Below are 20,255 nucleotides of genomic sequence, written 5' to 3'. Positions count from 1 at the left end.
GTCCCAAAATGTTGAATATAATTGTATGGGAAAGCCATCCATTCCTGGTGCTTTTCTCTGTGCAAATGTTTTAACAGTGTCTCATATTTATTTTGGGTGATCTCTGTTTTTAGTGATAATTGTTTGTCTGGTGATAATTGCTTCAGGGTTGTTGAGTCTCAGAAGGCTGTAGGATCCATACCACTGTTGTTTTATGATTAATATAAATGTACATTTTTTAAAATTGTAATTGATCTCGTTGTTGTTTCCAATTACCACTTTTGTATCTTTATCTTTTAAAATTATAACTGGTTTAGCATGTATTGGTTTTGTGAGAGCTGCAAGATATTTTCCAGGTTTATTTTCCATTAGGCAGTATGCTTTAAAGTGTAGTTGTTGGCTCTCTTCACACATTAGTTGAAAGCCTATAAATTATAAGCAGCCGTGTCAAAACAACAGGCTTCCCTCCCCACGTTCTCTCCTCCCAGCACAGAGGAGTGCCCACAGCAGAGAGCAGACCACCACACACATGCAGAACCACAGCAGATGTCTTCTCTTTGCAGCTCAAACACTCACCTCTCGCGTGATTTCCCTTTCAAGGTCACCATGGAAACCAGGCAGCCTCTGAGAGATGTTCCGCAGATGTCATGGAAGGAATGAAAATATAATTTGACCCCCCTCTTCACTTGAACCTACAGAGAGAAAACCATCCTGGTTTGAACTGGCAACAAGGACTCTCTTTCACAGAGACAAGGGCAATAGAGGGACCAGTCACAAGATAGAGATCTAGAGGTTCACACTGATCCACTGAGGGCAGCTATATCATAGATGATCTAAGTTTTGATTAGGGTATAGTTTTATTTTTTTTAACTGACAGTCATGCATTATGTTAGTTAATTAGGAACACAGTGCAGTGACAGCAGAGATACGGTAATATTAGAGGGAAATGTACACAAACAAGTATGCTCTTAGATGAAGCTTATTTCTTGCTGTCTGGAGTTCTCCTTGAAAATCAGCAGATAATTGACTCCATGTGATTCTGATTTGTCTTTTCCTCCGACTCATATACCGAATAAGCCTTTGTCTCTATAAGCTTCACCTCCCTTCCTTCCAGAGTCCCAACCTCCTCCTCCTCCAGGTGCTGCTGGGATACTGAGCCTGCTCTGCTTACAGCCACTAGACGCCCATTAGGTTCACAATGAGCCACAGTTCAACAGCAGCTAAGAACAGGTGACAGGTGGGATGTGGCATGTGCGTCTGTGTGTGTGTGTTTGTGCACGTGCAAGATAGTGTGTGTGCGAGTGTGTGTGAGTATCTAGTGTGTGTGCGAGAGTGTGTAAGTATGTGTGCAATTAACTCTTCCCTTAAGGGCATAGCGATATCCCTAACCTGCTGACCATCTAGAAGTCTTGCACTTGCTTCTCTGATGCAAAATTAACCAAAAGGTATACAATTTTTTAAAAAGTTGAGTAATTTAGCAGATGATCTTATCCAGAGAGCATCTGCTAAACTTACAGTTATTGCATTCATCATAAGATAGCTAGGTGGGACAATCACATACAGTTGAAGTCAGAAGTTTACATATACCTTAGCCAAATACATTTAAACTCAGCTATTCACAATTCCTGACATTTAATCCAAGTAAAAATTCCCTGTCTTAGGTCAGTTAGGATCACCACTTTATTTTAAGAATGTGAAATGTCAGAATAATAGTAGAGAGAATGATTTATTTCAGTTTTTATTTCTTTCATCACATTCCCAGTGGGTCAGAAGTTTACATACACTCAATTAGTATTTGGTAGCATTGCCTTTAAATTGTTTAACTTGGGTCAAATATTCCGGGTAGCCTTCCACAAGCTTCCCACATATAAGTTGGGTGAATTTGGGCCATTCCTCCTGACAGAGTTGGTGTAACTGAGTCAGGTTTGTAGACCTCCTTGCTCGCACACGCTTTTTCAGTTCTGTCCACATATTTTCTATAGGATTGAGGTCAGGGCTTTGTGATGGCCACTCCAATACCTTGACTTTGTTGTCCTAGCCATTTTGCCACAACTTTGGAAGTATGCTTGGGGTCATTGTCCATTTGGAAGACCCATTTGCAACCAAGCTTTAACTTCCTGAATGATGTCTTGAGATGTTGATTTAATATATCCACATAATTTTCCTCCCTCATGATGCCATCTATTTTGTGAAGTGCACCAGTCGTACCTGCAGAAAGCACCCCCACAACATGATGCTGCCACCCCCATGCTTCAAGGTTGGGATGGTGTTCTTTGGCTTGCAAGCCTCCCCCTTTCTCCTCCAAACATAACGATGGTCATTACGGCCAAACAGTTCTATTTTTGTTTCATCAGACCATAGGACATTTCTCTAAAAAGTACGATCTTTGTCCCTATGTGCAGTTGCAAACCGTAGCCTGGTTTTTTATGGCGGTTTTGGAGCAGTGGCTTCTTCCTTGCTGAGCGGCCTTTCAGGTTATGTTGATATAGGACTCGTTTTACTGTGGATATAGATACTTTTTTACCTGTTTCCTCCAGCATCTTCACAAGGTCCTTTGCTGTTGTTCTGTGATTGATTTCCCATGATGTCAAGCAAAGAGGCACTGAGTTTGAAGGTAAGCCTTGAAATACATCCACAGGTACACCTCCAATTGACTCAAATGATGTCTATTAGCCTATCAGAAGCTTTTAAAGCCATGACATAATTTTCTGGAATTTTCCAAGCTGTTTAAAGGCACAGTCAACTTAGTGTATGTAAACTTCTGACCCACTGGAATTGTGATACAGTGAATTATAAGTGAAATAATCTGTCTGTAAACAATTGTTGGAAAAATTACTTGTGTCATGCACAAAGTAGATGTCCTAACCGACTTGCCAAAACTATAGTTTGTTAACAAGAAATTTGTGGAGTGGTTGAAAAACAAGTTTTAATGACTCCAACCTAAGTGTATGTAAACTTCCGACTTCAACTGTATCTCAGTCATAGTAAGTACATAGCCATCAGCAAAGTCAGTACTAGTAGGAATAAATTAGCCATGGGCAAAGTCAGTGGTAATCTGTGGCGTTTATTCATGGTTGCCAAAGGGAAGCCAGGCTTTTCCAAATATTTGACCAATAAATACATTTAAAAATGTATCTTTAATTTCTCTCTGTGTTTTCAGATTTTTCTGTCAATTCACAAGTGGCTGAATCTCACCAGAGAAACCATCCGAGCGTAGGCAACAGCACCCTTCTGTCTCAGTATGTGTAGCACATATATCTGATGCTGTCTGGACAGTGAAACAGCACCCCTCTGTCTCAGTATGTGTAGCACATATATCTGATGCTGTCTGGACAGTGAAACAGCACCCCTCTGTCTCAGTATGTGTAGCCCATATATCTGATGCTGTCTGGACAGTGAAACAGCGCCCCCTCTGTCTCAGTATGTGTAGCCCATATATCTGATGCTGTCTGGACAGTGAAACAGCGCCCCCTCTGTCTCAGTATGTGTAGCCCATATATCTGATGCTGTCTGGACAGTGAAACAGCGCCCCCTCTGTCTCAGTATGTGTAGCCCATATATCTGATGCTGTCTGGACAGTGAAACAGCGCCCCCTCTGTCTCAGTATGTGTAGCCCATATATCTGATGCTGTCTGGACAGTGAAACAGCACCCCTCTGTCTCAGTATGTGTAGCACATATATCTGATGCTGTCTGGACAGTGAAACAGCACCCCTCTGTCTCAGTATGTGTAGCACATATATCTGATGCTGTCTGGACAGTGAAACAGCACCCCTCTGTCTCAGTATGTGTAGCCCATATATCTGATGCTGTCTGGATCAAAAGAGTAGAACATGTTGCCGCCGTAGCATTTGATTGATTGATGCCAGCAAGCGTTTGGCCTCCCTTGATAAGAAAATGATAAAGAATTAGCCAATCAGCGTTGAGCTGAGCTCAACTGTGGGTTGTCCTGGTGCAGCAAAACACCCCCCAACATAGGTTGTAATATGGCTTTTTTACAGGCTTGGCTTGGCTTCCTCAGTGATTTTACCCACACACCACTACTGGTGCTGGGAGGGAGGGGAAAAAGTCAAGTGTGAGTGTTAGTATAAGTATTGTCTCTACACCCAATGACCGTTCAACAATAATACAACAGTAATCATTCCTGGCATTTCTTCTGGGTCAGTGGTGTTATCTGTCCATGAGTAACACTGTAGACTCGTGATACTGGTAATCACACAAACACAGCTGTTTGGGGAGGAGGCTTGTACTTACTGAGATCCAAAATACACAGAGGTATACATTGAGTGTGTGTATGTGTGTGTGTGTATGTGTGTGTGTGCACGTGTGCATGTGTGTGTGTGTGTGCAGGCATGCGTGTATGCTTGCGTGAATTCGACTATGGCCATATGGTGCCTCTTTGAGGAGTGGGTTATTCTTTGGTTTTCAAAGATTCTACAAATGATGGAGTGTTCTTAGCACACTGTGAATCTACATAGTATTATGGGATTGCCTATACAATTGGCTATGGTGCTCGTTTCACCGTAGCAACCCCAACCCCCATAGTGTGTGTGTTGATTGATAAAACAGACCTAGCTATCTGGCATGTGGACAAAACTCTTGTACACTCTGCTCACATACCACGAACCCAGACCTGGGGCTCTTTGATATGTTCTATCTGGGTTCAGGTGTCTGACTATAGGCCAAGAGACATATGCTCCTTCTGAACAAAAGGCCCAGAGGAAGAGTGCTTCCTAGAAGAGTCCTGTAGTAACCATCATCGTCAGAGTTTAGTTTGAGCATCGTCCACAGACAGACAGCTTCAGGGACCGCTCTGCTCTGCTCTGCTCTGCTCTGTCTGTCTGTCTGTCTGTCTCAGGCTCCACTGACCTGTTGGAGAAGTCTGTCTCATAAGAGTGTTAGTTTCAGATGATCAATGAGCTATTTTCAGGGAGCCCTGCTGAAACTCTAAATCTAACCCTGAAAGTGATGATTTGAAAGTAATAATAATAATATGTGAGATTTAGCGGACGCTTTTATCCAAAGCAACTTACATTCATGCGTGCATCCATTTTACGTACGGGTGGTCCAGGGAATCTAAACCACTATCCTGGCATTCCAAGCGCCAAGCTCTATCAACAGAGCTACAGAGGATATTACATATTTACATATTTCAATGTGTAAGTATGTGAGTGTTCCCCCTCCTCACCCCACCTCCCCCTCTCTCAGGCAAAATGGCCAGATGGCTCTCAGGCCTCCATGCTAATCCAGTACATAGACGTGGCTCTGACAGCACTGCAGCACTACAGCTCCACACACTACATTATAACACTGGAGTAGGCAAACTTCTTAAGACTAGGCCACTTTACTACTACACTCGGACCAAAGCATACACCAATACTTCCCTCCTCCACTCTGGCAGAGCACATTGCCCAGCGGTCGTCTGCACCAAAGGGCTCTAGTTTTCGGCTGGCGTTAAGGCGGCACTGGCATTTTCCAGCCCTAACGCCATGTTCGGCAATTACCTGTCTTATATCAGCTGGCTTGCGCTCAGATAGGCGGTGTGGAAGTATTTGAGGTGTGTTAAAAGCATGATTCATGGTGCTGATTTCAGGCAGCACTGAGAGGGATATTTAAGACCAAGCAATAGCTGGTTTTAGCATAATGCAGTTGGTTATGGCATGAGTTAAGACAGTGGAAACGCAGCCTATCCAGCTGTGATGCACACTGACCATATGAACCATATGAACATGGAACAAGAATAGCCTAGTGTGCTTTTGGTGCCTGTATACTTTGTATTTAGAAACATATAACACTAATGTTTTTTCCCAGTGGAAAGTGTCCATAATTTATTATAAAATTAACTGAACACTACAATGAAACAAATTAACAAATAGAATCCAACCGAAAACAGTCCCGTTTGGCACGAATACTGACACGGAAGACAAACACCCACAAACACACACGTGAACCCCGGCTGCCTAAGTATGATTCTCAATCAGGGACAACGATTGACAGCTGCCTCTGATTGAGAATCATACCAGGCCGAACGCACAAAACCCCAACATAGAAAACAACACAGACAACCCACCCAACTCATGCCCTGACCATACTAAATAAATACAAAACAAGAGAAAACAGGTCAGGAACGTGACACATGGAGCTCGTTCTGATTGGCCAGTGAGGGGCCAAGCCTCGACACATCCACAACGTGTTTATTCATCAAAACCCAGCCCTTTCGTGCCGACGGCAGCAAGTGCGATGATAACTGTGACAGTGTCAATAGCAAAAATATTTCTAACACCCTACTGAACCTATAGAGCTACCTCCTGCACTTAGATTGACCATTGTGTTAGGTTTGTTAAAATAAAATAGAGCCCAGAGTGTTCAAAGACCAATTACTATCCTAAGTAGACGGACGAATGGAGGTCTATTTGTATGTAATATCACATTTCTGGTGGCCAGCTGACAAGCTGCAAGCAGAGACAAGGCGCTTGGTCTTCTGGAGCTTTTGTTAGGAGTTGGCTGAGGTGATGTAAGATAAGCCCCATGCGTTGGGTTACACACACCAACCAACCCCCATCCTGACCTGTCCTGAGGTAGTACAGCACACACAGTCAACACAAACAGCAGTGACTGACTGGACAAGCAGCCAGGCCACAACTAACCTGTTGGCTAGCTGGGACAAGCCTTTGTATGTTTATGAATAGACTACCGCAAGCTAATATACTGTACACACAGCTCTTATTCTGATATCATCTCTTATTTCACTCATATTAAGAGACAGAAACTATAACTTTTAAAAATCAACCTTTCCAGAAATAAGTCTCTAACTGTTGCCGCTTGTTATAGACCCCCCTCAGCCCCCAGCTGTGCCCTGGACACCATATGTGAATGAATTGCCCCTCATTTATCTTCAGTGTTCGTACAGTTAGGTGACCTAAACTGGGATATGCTTAACACCCGGGACGTCCTACAATCTAAACTAGAGGCCCTCAATCTCACACAAATTATCAAGGAAACTACCAGGTACAACCCTAAATCCGTAAACACGGGCACCCTCATAGATATCATCCTGACCAACCTGTCCTCTAAATACACCTCTGCTGTCTTCAACCAGGATCTCAGCGATCACTGCCTCATTGCCTGCGTCCGTAATGGGTCCACGGTCAAACGACCACCCCTCATCACTGTCAAACGCTCCCTAAAACACTTCAGCGAGAAGACCTTTCTAATCGACCTGGCCCGGGTATCCTGGAAGGATATTGACCTCATTCCGTCAGTAGAGGATGCCTGGTTAGTCTTTAAAAGTATTTTCCTCACCATCTTAAATAAGCATGCCCAATAAAAAAATGTAGAACTAAGAACAGATATAGCCCTTGGTTCACTCCAGACTTGACTGCCCTTGACCAGCACAAAAACATCCTGTGGCGTTCTGCATGAGCATCGAATAGCCCCCGCGATATATAACTTCTCAGGGAAGTTGGGAACCAATATACACAGGCAGATAGGAAAACAAAGGCTAGCTTTCACAAACATAAATTTGCATCCTGTAGCACAAACTCCAAAAAGTTCTGGGACACTCTAAAGTCCATGGAGAATAAGAGCACCTCCTCCCAGCTGCCCATTGCACTGAGGTTAGGAAACACTGTCACCACTGATAAATCTACAATAATTGAGAATTTCAATATGCATTTTTCTACGTATGGCATGCTTTCCACCTGGCTACCCCTACCCTGGCCAACAGCTCTGCACCCACCACAGCAACTTGCCCAAGTCTCCCCCACATCTCCTTCAACCAAATCTAGATAGCTGATGTTCTGAAAGAGCTGCAAAATCTGGACCCCTACAAATCATCTGGGCTAGACAATCTGGACCCTCTCTTTCTAAAATTATCCGCCGCAATTGTTGCAACCCCTATTACTAGCCTGTTCAACCTCTCTTACATATCGTCTGAGAGCCTCAAAGGTTGGAAAGCTGCCGCCTTCATCCCCCTCTTCAAAGGGGGAAACACTAGACCCAAACTGTTACAGACCAATATCTATCCTACCCTGCCTTTATAAAGTCTTCGAAAGCCAAGTTAACAAACAGATCACAGACCATGTCGAATCCCACCGTACCTTCTCCGCTATGCAATCTGGTTTCAGAGCTGGTCATGGATGCACCTCAGCCACGCTCAAGATCCTAAACAATATCATAACCGCCATCGATAAAGACAGTACTGTGCAGCCGTCTTCATTGACCTGGCCAAGGCTTTCGAATCTGGAAATTGCCGCATTCTTGTGGGCAGACTCAACAGCCTTGGATTCTCAAATGACTGCCTCACCAACTACTTCTCAGATAGAGTTCAGTGTGTCAAATCGGAGGGCCTGGAGTCTGCACCTCTGGCAGTCTCTATGGGGGTGCCACAGGGTTCAATTCTCGGGCCGACTCTCTTCTCTGTATACATCAATGATGTCGCTCTTGCTGCTGGTGATTCTCTGATCCACCTCTACACAGACGACACCATTCTGTATACTTCTGGCCCTTCTTTGGACACTGTGTTAACAAAGCTCCAGACGAGCTTCAATGCCATACAACTCTCCTTTCGTGGCCTCCAACTGCTCTTAAATGCAAGTAAAACTAAATGTATGCTCTTCAACTGATCGCTGCCCACACCCGCCCGCCTGTCTAGCATCACTACTCTGGACGGTTCTGACTTAGAATATGTGGACAACTACAAATACCTAGGTGTCTGGTTAGACTGTAAACTCTCCTTCCAGACTCACATTAAGCATCTCCAATCCAAAATTAAATCTAGAATCGGCTTCCTATTTCGCAACAAAGCCTCCTTCACTTATGCTGCCAAACATGCCCTCGTAAAACTGACTATCCTACCGATCCTTGACTTCAGCGATGCCATTTACGAAATAGCCTCCAATACTCTACTCAGCAAATTGGATGTAGTCTATCACAGTGCCATCTGTTTTGTCGCCAAAGCCCCATATACTACCCACCACTGCGACCTGTATGCTCTCGTTGGCTGGCTCTCGCTACATATTCGTCGCCAAACCCACTGGCTCCAGGTCATCTATAAGTCTTTGCTAGGTAAAGCCCCACCTCATATCAGCTCGCTGGTCACCATAGCAACACCCACCTGTAGTACGCGCTCCAGCAGGTATATTTCACTGGTCATCCCCAAAGCCAACTCCTCCGGCCGCCTTTCCTTCCCGTTCTCTGCTGCAAATGACTGGAATAAATTGCAAAAATCACTGAAGCTGGAGACATATCTCCCTCACTAATTTTAAGCATCAACTGTCAGAGCAGCTTACCGATCATTGCACCTTAACACAGCCCATCTGTAAATAGCCCGCCCAACTACCTCATCCCCATATTGTTATTTTTTTTCTCCTTTGCACCCCAGTATCTTTACTTACACATCATCTTCTGCACATCTATCACTCCAGTGTTAATGCTAAATTGCAATTATTTCGCCACTACGGCCTATTTATTGCCTTTCCTCCCTAATCTTACTACATTTGCACACACTGTATATAGATTTCTCTATTGTGTTATTGACTATATGTTTGTCTATCCCATGTGTGACTCTGTTTTGTTGTTTGTGTCGCACTGCTTTGCTTTACCTTGGCCAGGTCGCAGTTGTAAATGAGAACTTGTTCTCAACTGGCCTACCTGGTTAAATAAAGGTGAAATATATATATATATATCGTTTGTATATGTTCTATGTGTTGTCTATGTGATGGTTGCAGCCAGGGGCTACTGAAATAGCTGTGACACATGAGGAGCAAACAGTATGTGGTTAATGTGGACAGTCAGGCCTGAAGGTGTGAGGTGTCAATGAGGGTGAGACCCATGGAACTGCACGCTGGAAGTGTTGTGAAAAGTGAAAAGGTGTCCTGCAACCTCCTTATCCAATCCCAGGCATTGCAACCTGAGCCAGAGAGTGGACCTTTGTGTTCAGCTGCAACAGTGGGCCTTGATAGTCTGTTGTCAGGAGATGTTATGTTTATTTGGGTGGAGATTGTTACTGCTACTCAGTGAGTACTGAGCTGGGTTTGAGCACAAAGCATTGACAGTCAGTGGACTCCTCTCCTCTACTGTCTTTTCTCCTCTACTCTACTGTCCTCTCCTTTAATGTCCTCTCCTCTCCTTTAATGTCCTCTCCTCTCCTCTACTGTCCTCTGCTCTACTGTCCTCTCCTCTCCTTTAATGTCCTCTACTCTACTATCCTCTCCTCTACTCTACTGTCCTCTACTCTTCTTTACTGTCCTCTCTCCTCTCCTCTATTGTCCTCTCTCCTCTGCTCTATTGTCTCCTCTCCTCTCCTGTCCTCTCCTCTCCTCTCCTCTACTGTCCTCTCTCCTCTCCTGTCCTCTCCTCTACTCTACTCTACTGTCCTCTCTCCTCTACTGTCCTCTCTCCTCTTCTGTCCTCTCCTCTACTCTACTCTACTCTACTGTCCTCTCTCCTCTCCTCTCCTCTCCTGTCCTCTCCTCTCCTCTCCTCTACTGTCCTTTCTCCTCTCCTCTCCTCTCCTGTCCTCTCTCCTCTCCTGTCCTCTCCTCTACTCTCCTCTCCTGTCCTCTCCTCTACTCTCCTCTCCTCTCCTGTCCTCTCCTCTCCTCTACTCTACTCTACTCTACTGTCCTCTCTCCTCTCCTGTCCTCTCCTCTACTCTACTCTACTGTCCTCTCTCCTCTACTGTCCTCTCTCCTCTCCTGTCCTCTCCTCTACTCTCCTCTACTGTCCTCTCTCCTCTCCTGTCCTCTCCTCTACTCCACTCTACTCTACTGTCCTCTCCTCTCTCCTCTACTGTCCTCTCTCCTCTCCTGTCCTCTCCTCTACTCTACTCTACTGTCCTCTCTCCTCCCCTGTCCTCTCCTCTCCTCTACTCTACTCTACTGTCCTCTCTCCTCTACTGTCCTCTCTCCTCTCCTGTCCTCTCCTCTCCTCTACTCTACTCTACTGTCCTCTCTCCTCTACTGTCCTCTCTCCTCTCCTGTCCTCTCCTCTCCTCTCCTCTACTCTACTGTCCTCTCTCATCTACTGTCCTCTCTCCTCTCCTGTCCTCTCCTCTCCTCTACTCTACTGTCCTCTCTCCTCTACTGTCCTCTCTCCTCTCCTGTCCTCTCCTCTACTCTACTCTACTGTCCTCTCTCCTCTCCTGTCCTCTCCTCTCCTCTCCTCTACTGTCCTTTCTCCTCTCCTCTCCTCTCCTGTCCTCTCTCCTCTCCTGTCCTCTCCTCTACTCTACTCTACTGTCCTCTCTCCTCTCCTGTCCTCTCCTCTACTCTACTCTACTCTACTGTCCTCTCTCCTCTACTGTCCTCTCTCCTCTCATGTCCTCTCCTCTACTCTACTCTACTGTCCTCTCTCCTCTACTGTCCTCTCTCCTCTACTGTCCTCTCTCCTCTCCTGTCCTCTCCTCTCCTCTACTCTACTCTACTGTCCTCTCTCCTCTACTGTCCTCTCTCCTCTCCTGTCCTCTCCTCTACTCTACTCTACTCTACTGTCCTCTCTCCTCTCCTCTCCTGTCCTCTCCTCTCCTCTCCTCTCCTCTACTGTCCTTTCTCCTCTCCTGTCCTCTCCTCTACTCTACTCTACTGTCCTCTCTCCTCTCCTGTCCTCTCCTCTACTCCACTCTCCTCTCCTGTCCTCTCCTCTACTCTACTCTACTCTACTCTACTGTCCTCTCTCCTCTACTGTCCTCTCTCCTCTCATGTCCTCTCCTCTACTCTACTCTACTGTCCTCTCTCCTCTACTGTCCTCTCTCCTCTACTGTCCTCTCTCCTCTCCTGTCCTCTCCTCTCCTCTACTCTACTCTACTGTCCTCTCTCCTCTACTGTCCTCTCTCCTCTCCTGTCCTCTCCTCTACTCTACTCTACTCTACTCTACTGTCCTCTCTCCTCTCCTCTCCTGTCCTCTCCTCTCCTCTCCTCTCCTCTCCTCTCCTCTCCTCTACTGTCCTTTCTCCTCTCCTGTCCTCTCCTCTACTCTACTCTACTGTCCTCTCTCCTCTCCTGTCCTCTCCTCTACTCCACTCTCCTCTCCTGTCCTCTCCTCTACTCTACTCTACTCTACTCTACTGTCCTCTCTCCTCTCCTGTCCTCTCCTCTCCTCTCCTCTACTGTCCTTTCTCCTCTCCTCTACTCTACTGTCCTCTCTCCTCTCCTCTCCTCTCCTCTCCTCTACTGTCCGCTCCTACAATCTCTCTCCTGTTCTTTACTCTCTCCTTTACTGCTATCTATTTTCTCCTCCACTGTCCTCTCTCCTCTCCTCTGCTGTCCACTCCTGTTCTCTACTGTCCTCTCCTATCATATCCTGTCCTCTCCTCCACTGTCCTTTCCTCTACTGTGGTCTACTCTCCTCTACTGCCCTATCTCCTCTCATATCCTCTCCTCTGCTGTCCTCTCTCCTCTACTGCCCTATCTCCTCTCCTATCCTCTCCTCTGCTGTCCTCTCTCCTCTACTGCCCTATCTCCTCTCCTATCCTCTCCTCTCCTATCCTCTCCTCTGCTGTCCTCTCTCCTCTACTGCCCTGTCTCCTCTCCTATCCTCTCCTCTGCTGTCCTCTCTCCTCTCCTCTCCTCTTCTCTCCTCTCCTCTCCTCTCCTCTCTTCTATTGTCTTTCTGCTCTACTGTTGTCTCCTTTCTCCTCTCCTCTTCTCCTCTCTCCTCTCCTCTACTGTCCTTACCTCTCTCCTCTACTGTCCTCTCCTCTCCTATCCTCTCCTCTGCTGTCCTCTCTCCTCCTCTACTGTCCTCTCCTCTCCTCTACTGTCCTCTCCTCTCCTATCCTCTCCTCTGCTGTCTTTCTGCTCTACTGTTGTCTCCTTTCTCCTCTCCTCTTCTCCTCTCTCCTCTCCTCTACTGTCCTTACCTCTCTCCTCTACTGTCCTCTCCTCTCCTATCCTCTCCTCTGCTGTCCTCTCTCCTCCTCTACTGTCCTCTCCTCTCCTCTACTGTCCTCTCCTCTCCTATCCTCTCCTCTGCTGTCTTTCTGCTCTACTGTTGTCTCCTTTGTCCTCTCCTCTCCTCCACTGTCCTCTCTCCTCTCCTCTGCTGTCCTCTCTCCTCTCCTCTACTGTCCTCTCTCCTCTACTGTCCTCATTTCTACCCTGTCCTCTACTGTCTTCCCCTCTACTTTCCTATCCTCTCCTCTACTGTCCTCTCCTCTACTGTCCTCTCCTCTACTGTCCTTTCTCCTCTCCTCTACTGTCCTCTCATCTCCTCTACTGTCCTTTCTCCTCTCCTCTACTGTCCTCTCATCTCCTCTACTGTCCTCTCTCCTCTCCTCTACTCTCCTCTCATCTCCTCTACCGTCCTCTCCTCCACTGTCCTCTCTCCTCTCCTCTACTGTCCTCTCGCCTCTGCTGTCCTCTCCTCTCCCTTATACTGTCCTCTCGCCTCTCCTGTCGTCTCCTCTCCTCTAATGTCCTCTCTCCTCTCCTCTCCTCTCCTCTCCTCTCCTCTCCTCTCCTTGGTCTGGTCATCCATCCATTTCCTTATCAAGCCCCTCTCTACACGGCCTCCCTCCTGTGGGGATAAGCCTCAGCAGCACCACTCTCAGTTCTACACATCAATTATGACGCCCCCACCTCTCCCTCACTGTCACACACACACACACACACACACACACACACACACACACACACACACACACACACACACACACACACACACACACACACACACACACACACACACACACACACACACACACACACACACACACACACACACACACACACACACCCCTCATCACTGTTTGGATGAGGAAACCGGTGGTCTTGATTATCCAGATCTACACTAGTCCAACAGAAAATGAATAGCCATGGCTTCAGGACTAGGGTGGAATATAAAGCACTGACTTACTAGAGCCGATGGGTCTTAACAGGCAACTATAATCAGTCAGAACAGGGTACAAATCCATTAATATATTGCCTACAGGTATTGTATGTAATCAAGGGTTCAGCGCAGCTCATTTTTCATACTCACAGCCCTTTAACCTTTAGTTCTCTTCAATAATGCCCATTATAGTCAGGCAGGTGGGAATAAAACCCTAACCTCATACGTCTATCTGTATGAGCAGAGAGAGAGCTGGTGCATCCATAGATAATGCATGTGTCCTATAAGGCCCAGTGTTCCAGACTGCCAACACAGTGAACGATGTGACAGAGCCAACTTCTGATCTTGGATCAGACAATGTGACTCCAGACAGACAAGAAACACACATCTTCTCTGAAGGACTATTACACACAGCATCTCTTCCTGTCTTTCCTCCCTCTGCTACATGCCAAAAACACTGTCTGTCTGTCTGTCTGTCTGTCTGTCTGCCTGCCTGCCTGCCTGCCTGCCTGCCTGCCTGCCTGTCTGCCTGCCTGCCTGCCTGTCTGTCTGTCTGTCTGTCTGTCTGTCACCCAGCAACAACCTGAGGACCATCATGATATAACAGGTCTTCAATTCCACTAGACTAGATAATACTGTTAATAAACTGCTGTTATAATCACAATGTTTCTATGGCTCTACATTGACAGATTAAAATAAAATAGAGGGAATTTGAATGGGGAGCTGGATCTATGTTTATATGCAATGAGAGGCCTTGCACCTCTTACACACACAGGATCCTCTCAATATCTAAAGTGGTTCCTAATTTTATGGGCCATGCTGATAGAAAATAACAACAATGAGGAAATGTAAGGTCTAGAGGCTGTTTTAGTTCTGTGTCATTGTTGTGAGTGAAGAGTTGAGAGAGATGGAGCAGGTGTTGGGCTGGATGGGTGGATATTAATAGATATAACACTCCTGATGTCTGCATCAACACCACAGCTCAACACACGCACCCACACACACCACATCCCACACGCACAGGGAACAGCACCTTCCCTCACTCTATCACTCCTTCTCCATTCCCACATCCTCCTCTTCCCAGCTCCGCCATCACCCAGACACCTTCCCAGCTTTGCCATCACCCAGACACCTTCCCAGCTCCGCCATCACCCAGACACCTTCCCATCTCTGCCATCACCCAGACACCTTCCCAGCTCCGCCATCACCCAGACACCTTCCCAGCTCCGCCATCACCCAGACACCTTCCCAGCTCCGCCATCACCCAGACACCTTCCCAGCTCCGCCATCACCCAGACACCTTCCCATCTCTGCCATCACCCAGACACCTTCCCAGCTTTGCCATCACCCAGACACCTTCCCAGCTTTGCCATCACCCAGACACCTTCCCAGCTCCGCCATCACCCAGACACCTTCCCAGCTTTGCCATCACCCAGACACCTTCCCAGCTCCGCCATCACCCAGACACCTTCCCAGCTCCGCCATCACCCAGACACCTTCCCAGCTCCGCCATCACCCAGACACCTTCCCAGCTCCGCCATCACCCAGACACCTTCCCAGCTCCGCCATCACCCAGACACCTTCCCAGCTTTGCCATCACCCAGACACCTTCCCATCTCCGCCATCACCCAGACACCTTCCCAGCTCTGCCATCACCCAGACACCTTCCCAGCTCCGCCATCACCCAGACACCTTCCCAGCTCCGCCATCACCCAGACACCTTCCCAGCTCCGCCATCACCCAGACACCTTCCCAGCTCCGCCATCACCCAGACACCTTCCCAGCTCCGCCATCACCCAGACACCTTCCCAGCTCCGCCATCACCCAGACACCTTCCCAGCTCCGCCATCACCCAGACACCTTCCCAGCTCCGCCATCACCCAGACACCTTCCCAGCTCTGCCATCACCCAGACACCTTCCCAGCTCCGCCATCACCCAGACACCTTCCCAGCTCCGCCATCACCCAGACACCTTCCCAGCTCCGCCATCACCCAGACACCTTCCCAGCTCCGCCATCACCCAGACACCTTCCCAGCTCCGCCATCACCCAGACACCTTCCCAGCTCCGCCATCACCCAGACACCTTCCCAGCTCCGCCATCACCCAGACACCTTCCCAGCTCCGCCATCACCCAGACACCTTCCCAGCTCTGCCATCACCCAGACACCTTCCCAGCTTTGCCATCACCCAGACACCTTCCCAGCTTTGCCATCACCCAGACACCTTCCCAGCTCCGCCATCACCCAGACACCTTCCCAGCTCCGCCATCACCCAGACACCTTCCCAGCTCTGCCATCACCCAGACACCTTCCCAGCTCTGCCATCACCCAGACACCTTCCCATCTCTGCTATCACCCAGACACCTTCCCAGCTCCGCCATCACCCAGACACCTTCCCATCTCCGCCATCACCCAGACACCTTCCCATCTCTGCCATCACCCAGACACATTCCCAGCTCCGCCATCACCCAGACACCTTCCCATCTCTGCCATCACCCAGACACATTCCCAGCTCCGCCATCACCCAGACACCTTCCCATCTCTGCCATCACCCAGACACCTTCCCATCTCTGCCATCACCCAGACACCTTCCCAGCTCCGCCAGCTCCGCCATCACCCAGACACCTTCCCATCTCCGCCATCACCCAGACACCTTCCCATCTCTGCCATCACCCAGACACCTTCCCAGCCCTGCCATCACCCAGACACCTTCCCATCTCTGCCATCACCCAGACACCTTCCCATCTCTGCCATCACCCAGACACCTTCCCAGCTCCGCCAGCTCCGCCATCACCCAGACACCTTCCCATCTCCGCCATCACCCAGACACCTTCCCATCTCTGCCATCACCCAGACACCTTCCCAGCCCTGCCATCACCCAGACACCTTCCCATCTCCGCCATCACCCAGACACCTTCCCATCTCCGCCATCACCCAGACACCTTCCCAGCTCCGCCATCACCCAGACACCTTCCCAGCTCCGCCATCACCCAGACACCTTCCCAGCTCCGCCATCACCCAGACACCTTCCCAGCTCCGCCATCACCCAGACACCTTCCCAGCTCCGCCATCACCCAGACACCTTCCCAGCTCCGCCATCACCCAGACACCTTCCCAGCTCCGCCATCACCCAGACACCTTCCCAGCATACTTCTCCTACAGGGAACAGGTTTCCCAGAAGGCTGTGCTTCACACAAACATGGGGATGACTGTGCTACTAGGAAGAGGTGGAATCTCTCACTCGTCCTCTCAGCCCTACTCTATCCTGCTCTGACGCCAGCGTGTAAATGAACAGTAGCCCAGTGTGATGGATAGAATGGTTGGATGACTGACCGACCCAATACCCCTCCCTCCCTCAGTGAGGCTGAGGCAGGATAACTCAGCTCCAACAGGAGCAGCCCCCACCACACTTCTTCCCCGCCCCCATCCTCATCTCAGTCAGGTGACTAGACGCTGTATATCTCCCAGCTGGCAGGGCAGCCATGAAAGCGCTCCACACATCCATGTTTAAACCAGGAGACAGACAGAGCCACTGCTCTCTGTGTCTAAATGTGGAGAGAGAAACAACATATACCATCTCTTTAAAAACCTCCCTAAATAAAGTGGGTCCAGAGGCAGCATCCCATTGATAACAAAGGGCTGTCCCTGTGCACATAATAACCATCCATCACTCCCCATCTACACCCCAGATCCATCACTCCCCATCACTCCCCAGCATCTACACCCCAGATCCATCCCTCCCCATCTATCCCCAGCACCCACACCCCAGATCCATCACTCCCCATCTATCCCCAGCATCTACACCCCAGATCCATCACTCCCCATCTATCCCCAGCATCTACACCCAAGATCCATCACTCCCCATCTATCCCCAGCATCTACACCCAAGATCCATCACTCCCCATCTATCCCCAGCATCTACACCCCAGATCCATCACTCCCCATCTATCCCCAGCATCTACACCCAGATCCATCACTCCCCATCTATCCCCAGCATCTACACCCCAGATCCACCACTCCCCATCTATCCCCAGCATCTACACCCCAGATCCATCACTCCCCATCTATCCCCAGCATCTACACCCCAGATCCATCACTCCCCATCTATCCCCAGCATCTACACCCCAGATCCATCACTCCCCATCTATCCCCAGCATCTACACCCCAGATCCACCACTCCCCATCTATACCCAGCATCTACACCCCAGATCCATCACTCCCCATCTATCCCCAGCATCTACACCCCAGATCCATCACTCCCCATCTATCCCCAGCACCCACACCCCAGATCCATCACTCCCCATCTATCCCCAGCATCTACACCCCAGATCCATCACTCCCCATCTATCCCCAGCATCTACACCCCAGATCCATCACTCCCCATCTATCCCCAGCACCCACACCCCAGATCCATCACTCCCCATCTATCCCCAGCATCTACACCCCAGATCCATCACTCCCCATCTATCCCCAGCATCTACACCCCAGATCCATCACTCCCCATCTATCCCCAGCACCCACACCCCAGATCCATCACTCCCCATCTATCCCCAGCATCTACACCCCAGATCCATCACTCCCCATCTATCCCCAGCATCTACACCCCAGATCCATCACTCCCCATCTATCCCCAGCACCCACACCCCAGATCCATCACTCCCCATCTATCCCCAGCATCTACACCCCAGATCCATCACTCCCCATCTATCCCCAGCATCTACACCCCAGATCCATCACTCCCCATCTATCCCCAGCACCCACACCCCAGATCCATCACTCCCCATCTATCCCCAGCATCTACACCCCAGATCCATCACTCCCCATCTATCCCCAGCATCTACACCCCAGATCCATCACTCCCCATCTATCCCCAGCACCCACACCCCAGATCCATCACTCCCCATCTATCCCCAGCATCTACACCCCAGATCCATCACTCCCCATCTATCCCCAGCATCTACACCCCAGATCCATCCGCCATCCGTCTCACACCTCACCACCCAAAATAGCATTGCCTCTTTTTGTTACTGTGTTACCACTGCAGCTGCTGCTCTGCTACAGGGCTGGCTCGCGCCCACACGCACATACACATACACACACGGCCCTGACAAACGCCAATGATTCAGACTCTCACATCAACAAAGATGCTTTTTGTGAAACACAGGGGGTCCATAAAATCCAGGGAAGGATGGAGGGGACGGGGGTTGATAACATTGTGCTGGCCAGTAACGACATTTAAGCCAATCCACTGATGAAGGCATCCTCTCTCTCTCTCTCTCTCTCTCTCTCTCTCTCTCTCTCTCTCTCCCTCTCACAGTGATAGGTAGATCAACACAGCTGCCGCCTACCCCTCCTCCTCCTCCTCTCCAGCAGGGCAGAATGCAGGGAGGAAGAGAAAGAAGGCTACAAAGCACCCCCCTCCCTCTGCCATCCACATCCTCTATTGCAAACACAGACAAGAGATTACCTGAAATATGTCTTGACATTCTCTTGTTCGGTGTGTCGACTTTGGATCCAGTGTTCTGGTAGGTTCATCCTCAAATATACAGTCCTATTGACAGTTTACGTGCAGGATTGCCATTCTCTTGTCAGACCGGTTCCTGACCCCAAACTCAGTCTTGTTTGGCAGGCTGGATTCTTCACTGGCTGCTTACTGTTCCCTAGCCCATGATGTCATCCGCCCTGCTCAGCCCATTGGCTGGGAGGGTACATGTTAATGAAGGCAGCAGCTCTGGGGGAGGAGGCAGAGAGGGAGAGAGGCAGACAGAGTTGGTCTTTTGTTTGACAGACCAAACCAGCTCAGCGAGAGAGGAGGAAGGTTGGATTATATTTCCATATCTATCTTTTTTTCCTAACACTCTCAAGTCTGTATGGCTAAAATATTTTCCTCTTTCTTATTTTGCTAGTTTTTACTTTAATCTGTCTATTACACTTAAAATGTTCAAATGTTATCAAGGCGTAACAGAAACATAATATGCAGTTACAGTACCTATATACACCTACCTACCTTTCTCATGACAGGAATTAGACCTTCATTGATTAACACTCAGTTGGTAATAGTTCCACAATATCAGGTTGCATTTCAAATGGTCTCAATATCATGCTGCATAAATGTGTTGACTGTTTGTTTTACAGTTCCTGGACCCTGCCAGTCTTGTGGTGGAATATAACCATAGTGGACTGTAGTTGTCCCCTAGACAGAGGTACATATGCAGGATCTTAATTTGATCACCCTGTTGCAGGAGAACTTTTTTGCAATGCAGGAAATGTAAAATGTGTAGTGTATTTGAGGTTGAAAAAAGCTTCTGTAGTTTGTCATTTCCACTTAGACATTTCAGACTTGAGCTTCCCTAACGAAAAATGTATAAACCCCTACAAAAATGTCAATATTTACAATCAATAATAATTCACATTTCAAGTTGCTGCAGGATTATTTTCCTGCTGTAGCAA

At 48.4% G+C, this 20,255-nt stretch overlaps 2 protein-coding genes across 5 annotated transcripts in view; one reads left to right on the top strand and one right to left on the bottom strand.

Annotated features, from left to right (window-relative positions):
* LOC129863334 (serine/threonine-protein kinase PAK 3-like) overlaps window positions 1-19,483 on the bottom strand; it is a 66,198-nt gene extending 46,715 nt beyond the window's left edge. For 2 of the 4 annotated variants that reach the window (XM_055935235.1, XM_055935239.1), the window contains exon 1: window positions 19,273-19,483. The gene's annotated coding sequence lies outside the window, so the exon portion shown is untranslated. Of the gene's footprint in view, window positions 1-555; window positions 672-9,093; window positions 10,448-19,272 lie in introns of those variants that run through there. The other 2 variants (XM_055935237.1, XM_055935238.1) reach the window with 2 other exon arrangements.
* Window positions 13,985-17,079, top strand: LOC129863147 (uncharacterized). Its single transcript, XM_055935082.1, has 2 exons — window positions 13,985-14,005; window positions 14,890-17,079. Exons 1-2 carry the CDS (start codon window positions 13,985-13,987, stop codon window positions 17,077-17,079), a joined length of 2,211 nt encoding a protein of 736 aa, XP_055791057.1.
* Window positions 19,484-20,255: the final 772 nt, after the last annotated feature.

Source organism: Salvelinus fontinalis, chromosome 10 (assembly GCF_029448725.1).
Source record: "Salvelinus fontinalis isolate EN_2023a chromosome 10, ASM2944872v1, whole genome shotgun sequence".
NCBI lineage: Eukaryota > Metazoa > Chordata > Actinopteri > Salmoniformes > Salmonidae > Salvelinus > Salvelinus fontinalis.
Note: the sequence above shows the minus strand (reverse complement) of the source record. Positions and strands in the feature narration are given on the sequence as shown.

Excerpts from the sequence above, each read along its gene's own strand:
- LOC129863147 (XM_055935082.1), top strand. The coding sequence starts at position 13,985 with ATGCCCATTATAGTCAGGCAG. Across the intron at positions 14,006-14,889 it reads TGCCCATTATAGTCAGGCAG|CTCCGCCATCACCCAGACAC; the intron begins GTGGGAATAAAA and ends TCCTCTTCCCAG.